At 37.4% G+C, this 10,739-nt stretch overlaps 1 protein-coding gene across 2 annotated transcripts in view; it reads left to right on the top strand.

Annotated features, from left to right (window-relative positions):
• parvin (beta-parvin) overlaps positions 1-10,739 on the top strand; it is a 176,200-nt gene that overhangs the window by 26,063 nt on the left and 139,398 nt on the right. For both annotated transcript variants that reach the window (XM_017612111.1, XM_017612110.1), the window contains exons 2-3: positions 4,906-5,150; positions 6,801-6,917. In XM_017612111.1, the coding sequence (XP_017467600.1) occupies positions 4,906-5,150; positions 6,801-6,917 (362 nt within the window). The remainder of the gene's footprint in view (positions 1-4,905; positions 5,151-6,800; positions 6,918-10,739) is intronic.

Raw genomic sequence — 10,739 nt, 5'->3', positions numbered from 1 at the left:
CAGTGTGGTCGCCGGGGACTAGTAGGACGCAGTGGACGAAGCTACAGACTGTACAGAACACCGCACTCAGGACAGCGACAGGATGCCTCCTGATGTCGCCCGAACATCACCTCCACAACGAGGCACAAATGCTCCCCATAAAGGAGCACAACATAATGCTCTGCAAGCAGTTTCTGATCGGGAGCCACAGAAGTGGCCACCCAAACAGACAGCTGCTTGCAGAGGAGCCCTCGCCTAGGCACGTCAGGAGGCATCTATATGAACTGACGGGCGAAGTCCAGAGGTTCATCAAGCAACCTCTGGAGCCGTCAGCTTACTGACTGGCCCTGAACGGCATACACAGGGAGTCAGTCTCGAGTTATGTAGACTCTAGACCTGTGAGTGCCGTTCTAGGCACACCACCACCGGACATAGACGAGACTGAGCTTCATCTGCCTCGGGAGACACGAACAGCAATAGCCCAACTTCGCTCTGGCTACTGCAGCAGGTTAAACTCCTACCTAAATAGATTGAATGAGTATGTGCCAAATGAGTGTCCGGCATGCGGAGAGACCCCACATGACTCGAAACATCTCTTCGCATGCCCGGAAAACCCGGGTTGTCGGGTTGTCCTTGTGGACCGACCCGATAGAGGCTGCACGCTTCCTAGGGCTGCCGTTAGTGGAACTTGACGACAACGACTGAGATATCAACCGATCTGGGCGGGGTTGTTGTAGCCGCTACAACAACAACAACAACAGGTCTAATATTCTAATCAATTGGGAGTAGGATTTTCAACATCGATTTTTCCGATATCGATATTGTTCAGTCCGATATATCGCCATAAAGATTTTACATGCAGTGAATTAAATCGATTCATGACATCGATACTTTCTTAAATATCGAACATTCCAAACAGAAGGGTGCTACCTCATGTTCGAAAATTAGGGACAGTAAAATACCCAACTTATATTTCATAATGACCACAACATAGGGGTAGGTTTGAATATGTGCTTTTTAAATAACAAACGCTAAAAAAATTTAAATTATGGCCATTTTTTTAACAAAAATTATGTTTTTCTTTGGAAAATACATAATAATCCATATTTTTTGCAGTTTTTAATAAACAATAGTAAAATAGCAAATATTTTACGCCTGCCTCGATATTTTTTATAATATAAAATATTTAAAAAAGGAAAATTTGGAATAAAAAATCGCATGATCGCCTGCGGCTCTATTTAAAAAAATTTTAAATCTGAAAAAAAGGGTAACCAGTAACCATAATAGACATCACTGGGGCGGCAGCCCCAGGTTTACCACACAGAAAGGGAATTCTAGTTACCTCATCCTTTCCCCAAGGGTACATCACACCACACAAAAAGGAGAATTCTATTTGGTAAGGGTTATAATCCTAAAACGCGGCCGAAGGCCGCCTACGCAGAAAGGAATTCTACGCAAAAATACTGTGGACGCAAGTAAAAATTGTGATGATAAATCGTCTGGCAGCACCAACTTCGGTGTTCAGTTGCAACCCTCGCATGTTTACTACTTCACTACTTTTATAAATGTGTTATCCTGGTTAAATTAACCAAAATGGCATATTACTTAAAATAAAATGGTCATGTGCATTAAAAGTGCTTACATTTAAGTCACATTTATCTATTTCACGCACTTTTGGATCATAAAATCGATCGATGCAATTTGCATCAACATTTTTGGAACACCTAAAGAATACTGACTTGAGCTAGAGAAAAAAAAGTGGGCGTGGCCCGCCCCTTTTCCGGATTTTAACGGCATATTTTTTTTTGGTGCAAATTGACAGGGGCGGTGATAGGGGGGGCTAAACGTGGAATTTTCAACATTTTCGAAAGCTTATATTTCGAAAACTATTGAACCGATTTTCTAAATATGGACACAGTTGAAAAGGTGATTGAAGGGCCTTTCATTCGATATATACATCTATGTATATAATGTATACACATTGCTAGAAAAGGTAAAAAACGGAATTATGGCATTTTTTTTATAAAAATTTATTTTTTTCTTTAAAAAATACGTAATTAACTATATTAACAGATATGTTTATCAGAAAGAGCACAAAAATACCGTTAATTTGATATATGACGTAGCAAAAAATTCTTGTGGGCATCATATTTGACTAAATATATATAAAAATATAGTTTTATATGAAAAAGGAAAAGCGCCGCAGGCGAAAATGTGGAATAAAAAATCGCGCGATAGAAAATCTTACTCTCTTTAGTTTTTACAAAAATTTAATTAAAATTAAAAAAATACTAAAGAAATATATACAAACCATTGTTTTTAATCACGTTATTTGTTATAAGATTGAGTTGTAGAATTAAATGGATAATTAATCAAACTATGCTATCCACAGTATTTTTGCGTAGAATTCCTTTCTGCGTAGGCGGCCTTCGGCCGCGCTTAGGGATTATAACCCTCACTACGTAGAATTCTTCTTTCTGTGTTGCCAAATCAAAGGGTCAGGACACCTGTTGCAGAGAACACCTTTTTGCGTAGGCGGCCTTCGGCCGCGCTTAGGGATTATAACCCTCACTACGTAGAATTCTTCTTTCTGTGTTGCCAAATAAAAGGAACACCTTTTGCAGAGGACATATAACATTAATACAGTTGTTTTATTGCACTGCTGGCAGTTGTACTTAAACCTAACTATATAAAAGTATACGCCGAATTAAAGGTATTTTTATGGTCCTTCCGATAAACATATTTGTTAATATAGTTAATCACGTATTTTTTACGAAAAACATACATTTTTATAAAAAAAAATGCCATAATTTCGTTTTCTTTACTTTTGCTCAAAATATGTTTGCATTATATACATAGATATATAATATATATATTGAATGAAAGGTCCTTCAATTACCTTTCCAACTGTGTCCATATTTCGGTTCAATAGTTTTCGAAATATAAGCTTTTGAAAATGTTGAAAATTCCACGTTTAGCCCCCCCCTAGCGCCGTCCCTGTCAATTTGCACCAAAAAAAAGTTTACCATTAAACTCAGCAGAAAGGGGTGCACCACGTCCATGTTTCTTTTTTCTCTAGCTCAAGGGTCGGTATTCTTTAGGTATGCCACATTTTTGGTGAATTTCGCAAGTTTAATAACAAATTACTTAAAAACTATAAGAGGCGCGGGTTGGGGTCTTCACTTTTAGAATCAAAATACCCCCCTAGACGCCGCATTTATTTTTTTATTTTTTTTTCGGGTCGATTTTCACTAAAATTTTCCCATGTGTTGCCAGATGTTCAAAGCGTAAGAATATTATAAAGGCGAATATAATAAGTTATATTATTTTATAAGTTTAATAGCAATTATGAGTATTATGTGTGCAGCGTAAGAATATTATAAAGGCGAATAGGAACAAGTAAAGAATACCCACCGTTTCGCTAGAAAATAAAACTAAAAATAGGAGTCGAAAACTAGGAGTTGCGTCTACAGTATTTTTGCGTAGAATCCCTTTCTGCGTAGGCGGCCTTCGGTCGCGCTTTAGGACTATAACCCTTACCAAATAGAATTCTCCTTTTGCTGTGCACCAACTGGGGCTACCGTCCCAGTGGTGTAGCCTTGGGAAAGGATGAGGTAACTAGAATCCCTCTCTGTGTGGTAAACCTTGGGCTGCCGCCCAATGATGTGTATTATGGTTACTGGGTGTTTTATAAACATGTCTTGTATATAAAAATGCGTGAAATGCATCAAAAGAAAGTGCGAAAAGTGCAAGTGTTTTTTGAAAATAACAAAATGTCTTATACAAATTCACAAAGTAGAATTCTCTTTCTGTGGTGCGAAGAAAAGAAGCAGAAGGATTATAACCCTCACAAATACACCCGCGCAGAAACGAGAAAGTTCGGAGACATAGCCGTATAGTTTTGAGCACAGGTCTTGTAATTCCATTGCCGGATACCAATATCGAGCAATCGTCAGGATATCAGGTAATGGAAAGTCCCTCTGGTGGTTAGGGAAGTTTTGAGATGTAAATAAAAATTAAACAGGAGCGGGGAGGGGACACTAGTCTCTGGGACACCCTGCTTAATTTTTATTAGTTTTGGCAATTTAGACGTGGCAGGTAAGAGACAAGTGTAGACCAATCACCGTTTGTGGGAGAGTGGAGACCTGTATGTCTTCTGGTAGCGTGGAATGGCAGACGGTATTTAACGCTTCAGACAGATCCAACGCTACTAGAACTGTTCTCGTACACAGGCGGTTACGGTAGGGGCGTAAAGTGCGTAAAACCATGATGATCCTTCGTTGGGGTCAGCGGGTATGAAAAGTACGGGAATAACAAGGTTAAAAGTGTCTTCAGTACGGGCGATCATACTCCCCTTTGTTGGCAAGTTTCCCTGGCTTAAGTCGCGGGACAACTTTTCCCGATTTCCATAAATGGCGATAGTGGCTATCGACAGTTTAAGGCTTTTGTAGAGGTATTTTATTCCGCTGCACCCAATTTTTTCAGCACCAACATTTACCATTCCGATGGCCACCTGAACTTCGCCTCTGGTGAAAACAAGAGGCGAAGTGGTTTTTGGCAGTTTGTGCAGCTTTCTGATCAATCAACGTTTGGTTCCATCCACCGAAGCATGCAATGTAAATTATAGGCTAAAATAGCTCGCGCATCGTCGCACTCAGTCGTCGTGCATCGTCGGGTTGGACAGTGGCCTTACTGTCGACCATATCCATAAAACGCTGACGCTCGTAAGAGCGATGCAAAGTTTCTCTATCCTTACAAAAAAAAAACCGTGTGATAAGCAAATATTCTTAGGAGTTTGCATAAAACTTCATAACCAAATTTGAGATTTTTGTATTTCGCTAGTATTTTGAGAGTGTTCATCAATTCTAAAAATATGGCTTTCAGTTTCATATAATGAATCTTATCCCTTTTTTCTGTTAATTAAAGTTCAAAAGGTGGAAGAGGAAGGAAAACATGCAATTGAATCGCCAGGACTGCCCAATCAGTTTGACATACCTCCAGAAGACTACGCATTGCGTGAGTTGGAGCAACGCGCAGTAATAGATCCCCAGTCGTTGAATGATCCGGAAGTAATTAAACTTCAACGCATTCTGATCGACTGGTTGAATGATGAATTAGCTGAGCAACGAATTATCGTGCAAAGCATTGAAGAGGATTTGTACGACGGACAGGTTAGTCTAACATACACTTGTGATCAGCTGATTAAGCCAGCAGCATTTTGATCAATTTTGGCTATTTTTGTATTGTATGGAAAAAAATTTGTAATGCAGTCAGAAAAAAATATTAAAAATCAACGCGATTTTTCAGCAACTTAAGACTTTCACATTATTACCCTAGAATGGGTTATTAAACGGCATACCCAAAAAAAAATCTGAATAAAAAGTTGAAAATTTAGCTGAAACTTTGCAAATATTTCATAATTTTTGCACAAAGTTTGAAATCTGGATTTTTATGGTGTTTGTTATATAATGAGCTAGAAAATAATAAACATTAAATTAACGAAAGCAAAATAGCCAAAATTTATCAAAATATTGCTGGCTTAATTAGCTGATCACAAGTGTACATATTGGAGTGCCCATCGAAAATGCTTTTTTTTTTGGAAATTTCAAGACCCTACCCCCTAATTTTATTCGTTTTTATGAGAAATATTATTTCCTATTTTTATAGATTTTTTGAAGGTCATTTAGAGGTCGCGACCTGTCGATTTAGGTCAGGAAATACGATTTTGTAGATTTATAAGTGTTTGAATGACTATTTTTGATTCCATTTCAAAGATCGAATATGATCTGAGAAGAGGATATATAGGCCTTTGAAACGGTATATAATGGTCTATTGTCGGACTTGGCTTGATGGAATTTTTTATCGGCTAAATTAAAAAAAGACCCCTATTTTTCTTAATTTTTTAACCATCGATAATTACTTTAATTTCAAAATATTGAGTACTTTCTAAAATTAAATCTATTTTCAAATAAACTCTGTTACCTCATTTATTGCAATCGCATAAAAATTGTCGAAGTTAGGCGACTTTTCGTAAATACGGCCTTCAATTTATATGTGTGTATGTACCGGAATTTCAGATTTTTTTTAGCAGTGTGGCTTAGGAGTTCCTCAATATTTATTCAAAATTGATATATGTAGTCGTTGGTTAGCAAAAAGTGTTTTTTTAAGAAATTTTAGGAAAATGGGGGTGGCGCCGCTTACTTATATGATATATGCTTATCTCAAAAACTTCTCGACCGATCTCAACCAAATTTGGTATACACATTGTGCATAGCCTCCTTAAGTACTGTATTGCATGTTTTTAAAATCGGACAAAACCTACTCCTCCTAAAATATAGCTAGCTTTGAGTTTTTTGAAGTTACCGTTACGTTAGTGGAGCCCATGGTTTTTGTCCGATTTCAATAATATGTGTACCAAATTTGGTCGAGATCGGTCAAGTAGTTTTTGAGATACACATATATGATATAAGTGGGCGGTGCCACTCCCATTTTCCTAAAATTTCTTGAAAACCCCCTTTTTTTGCTAAAGAGCGATTGTATATATCAATTTTAATAAGTATCGATGAATTCCTTAGCCACACTGCTAATCAAATCTGAAATTCCGAAACATACACACATATAAATTCTAGGACGTATTTAAGTCTTAAGTCTTAAAGTTAAAGTTAATAAATCTATAAAAATAGGCAATAATATTTCTCATAAAAACGAATAAAATTATAGGGGGTAGGGTCTTGAAATCTCGAAAAGAAGCATTTTCGATGGGCACCCTAATACATACATATATTATATAATTGGAAATCTGAGTTATTGAAATTTTCCAGGTTTTGCACAAATTATGGGAGAAACTTACAGGTAAAAAACTTGACGTGCTCGAAGTAACACAGTCTGAAGAAGGTCAAAGGCAGAAACTTCATGTTGTTCTCAATGCCGTTAATCACGTAAGCACAAATATTAAGCGCTTATTTTTTTGTATTTGTAGTAGGGATATGGTATCAATCGGTTAATTAATTTTTTCATTAATCATAGTCCTGAAAAATCAGATCCTGAATAATTACAATTTAATACAACAAATTAATTGAGGTTTGAGTAACTTTGTAATTTCTCTCGAGTTGCTTTCGAAGCAAATTAAATTTTTTTTATATTATAATAAGCATGGTGCCATTTATTTTTTGAGTTTATTTTCAAAATTGTCTTACACCTGCCTAACTAGGCTCATATGAAAGAGCGATACTTCCGCTATAATAGGGGTGTTTTATTTGTTTTAACTAACGTTCTGTGAAAATTTCAACTTTTTAATCTGTTTTTTTAGATTTTTTTTAGTAGATATGCAGTTTGGTAGTCTATTAATTTTTTTTTGTTGACGGCTTTTTGCACTTTTTCCATGCAAATATGAATTTCTTATGGAAGAAAATTCGCTAGACCATTTGCAAATAAAATTAAAAAAAAATCCAGTTTTTATGAATTAAAGCATTGTTCACTTAAAATCGGTACGCGTTCCAGCAATTCCTGTACGGCAATTGTTTGAATGTATTAAAAAGTTGCAATGCAGATCGTTAGACAATAGATATACCATTATGAGGTTGAAATTTCATAGTACTGGCTTTTAATTTGACAGTTTTATTCGCGTTGGAAGTGGCTGCTCAAAAAATAGCGTTAAACGAATTCGTTGAAAATCCGACACTCTCGAGATCAAAAATTAAATTTAAATTAAATATACCAAAAACTTCTAATTTTCCTCAAAAAATCAATGAATGGATTCCTTCTGCTTAAACTAACAGAGTAAGCTAATCATCAAAAAAAATCTTTTCGCACCAGCTTAAGGATAAGGCTCTTTACCTCAATTATAAAAAAAAACGGCTTATCAGAAGATCGCGCGAGAGAATTGGAAAACGATCATCCACAGTTCAGCGAATGGAAGCTATGGCAAAACTTAAACCTTATCGAGTTATAATATATATAATTATGTTAGATTAAATTAATTTTATAACAAAAATCTCACCCGTTTACTTTACCCCAATATTCACACCAAATGTGGTATTTTTTTAGTAATGACTAAAAAACATGTTTAAAACTTGACTTCGGTCAACTCCCACGTTAAAAGTTTTAAGCTAAAAATAAACAGGGTGATATCCTCTTAAAACTAAATTTATATAAGTTGACACAGTTGTTAAAGGGATATGAAATGACGAGAGAATCGAAACAGTCTCATTAAAACTCGATCAGACTCCACAATGGGTCATATGATCCCAGAAATATGCTGGAAGGAGCACTTGCACAAAGTGTTAAGCCATTGTATCATTTACCGTTCCCTTCAGTAAAGTTTTGGTTGGTTTTAATGAAAATTAATTATTCACAGGTAACTTTAAATCGGTTTCAAGCCAAAGATATGAATAAAGTTCTGGAACTCATCAATTTACGAATATGTCCTATTTACGTCAAATCGAAAAATACACGGTATTTATTAAAAAAAAAATTAGTAGAGATGCGCGAACTATGAAAAAACATAAACTAAAGATAGTTTAGTGGAACAAGTTGACTACTCAAGTCTCTAGAACGGGTGTTCATAAAAATTTTATCATTATCAAAGAAATTGTCTGTTATTTGTTTATCCAAGCAAAATATGAAACTTTCGCTAATATCTATCTATAGCGGAATGTTTTCTCTTTATTTTAACATATCAAATATTTTTTTCTGAAAACCTGTTAAAAAGATATAACCCATTTTATGCGTACCGATTTTGAGTGAACAATGCTTAACACTCGATTTATGAAAAGCCCGTAAAAGTCGTCAGCAAAAAAAAATATTAAAAATCAACGCGATTTTGCAGCCGCTTAGAACTTGCACTTTAATGGACTACCAAACTGCATACTGCAATTTTAATGAATATTAAATATTTCTAAGCTCTGTATAAAGTTTGAAAAGTTGATTTATATAGTTTTGGTTAAAGCATGAACCTTATTTTTATGAAAAATTACAAAAAAATTAACTGTAAAACCAATGCAAATATTTAACAAAAAAAACCGTTTACTCATTTCTAGCTTATGCCCGCGGGTTTCACCCCATGTTTTTATACAAATCTGAAAAATAATTTAAAGATGTTATAGTTTATTTCTGTGTCCATTTTGTCATAGCTCTGTATTTTTAAGCGAGTTAAGGTATTTAGGCCGTTTAAAACTATGAAATTATAAAATCTCGTCTGCACGAAAGATATCAATTCCTCTAAGTTAACGTTAAAATGGGTTCAGGGATGCGCCGCGCGAACGTGTAACCTTCTGTCAGGTGCCACGGCGGGTTCTAATACTTCCAACTCAAATTCAGTAACCTAGTTTTGATAAAATACCACTTCTCAGTACTGTGGCTAAATGCCTCAAGAGGTATGTACGCATGATGAGAGCATCAGATTATATGGCCGAAGCCGGCTTTCCCTTTTCCATCAACTGAAATCTTTTCTGTAAGTACGCTACTGATAAAATAAATCTAAACATATTTAAAATATGTACTTCCAGAGATTTTCTATCCTCCCAGAGGTATGTATTAAGCAATTTTTAGGATGTAATTTTTTCTATGAGCAATGGATACATCTTATATACCTAACTACATACCAAGTTCCAGTATTCTTCCACAAACTCTTTATGAGGTCGGTTTTGTCGAAGGTTGAGGTATGCTCAGCCGCTCCAGAGTCCAGCGAAGGTCCCACTAACCCCCACCAAATAAAACACAATGATTTGTGTATTAAGTCGAACACACCCACACACACACGCGGCTAACTAGAATACCGGCAACTTGTAGTGCAGGGGAGAGAGGGAGATAAAGAGAGAGTCGGCAGCCGGTGTCGGAGATTATTCGGCGGGTATTTGTACGGCGACGGGAGCGCTACTGGTGACAGCAAGTTGGCAGTGGTCCGCGTCAGTCGTAGCGAAGAGCGTGGCAATGAGAGCAGTCGCGGTGGTTGTTATGGCGATTGCGATGACTGCGACGGCAGCCTGCAGTTCCCTCGCAGTGGCGGCCTCAGCGGTGACGTTGGCTGGCCCATATAATGATGAGGGCGGCAGTGACCTCCCGCAGTGGTGTTGTATGCGGCCCTGATTGTGGCGAGGGCGAATGCGGCCATTTTTAACTACGACGGTGACAGCGGTCCTGGAAGGCGATGGTTGACGTTCGCAGTAGAGATTTTCGTACTCGAGACGGGTAATAACGGCGGCCTGGGGCGACGATAATTGTGGCGGCCCCAGTGGTGATGACAGTAGCAGCGGGCCCTGATTGGTGGTGACGGTTACAGCGGCCCTGTTTGGCGATAGTTAGCGTTGTTGTTGTAGCGGCTACAACAAACCCGCCCAGATCGGTTGATATCTCAGTCGTTGTCGTCGAGTTCCACTAACGGCAGCCCTAAGAAGCGTGCATCCTCTACAGGGTCGGTCCACAGGGACAACGCCGTTAGGGTTGTCGGGTTTTCCGGCCATGCGAAGAGATGTTTCGATTCGTGAGGAGTCTCTCCGCATGCCGGACACTCATTTGGCAGATCCGCATTTAGTCTATTCAGGTATGAGTTTAACCTGCTGCAGTTAGGGACGTTCCGATACCATCAAAGTATCGATACCTACTCGAATGAGTTTACTCAAATCCCTATTTCGTTACTACTTATATGAGTGAACCGAATGTATCGATACCTACTTATATCGATAACTTTTCATCCTTTTATATGCAACAAAGCGAAAGTAATTTTCAGGCGTTATCTGTGACATACCTTTTGCGACACCTGA

The sequence above is a fragment of the Rhagoletis zephyria genome, unplaced genomic scaffold, assembly GCF_001687245.7.
Source record: "Rhagoletis zephyria isolate East Lansing unplaced genomic scaffold, Rhagoletis_zephyria_1.1 Rzeph_scaffold_00502, whole genome shotgun sequence".
In the NCBI taxonomy this organism is placed as follows: domain Eukaryota; kingdom Metazoa; phylum Arthropoda; class Insecta; order Diptera; family Tephritidae; genus Rhagoletis; species Rhagoletis zephyria.
Note: the sequence above shows the minus strand (reverse complement) of the source record. Positions and strands in the feature narration are given on the sequence as shown.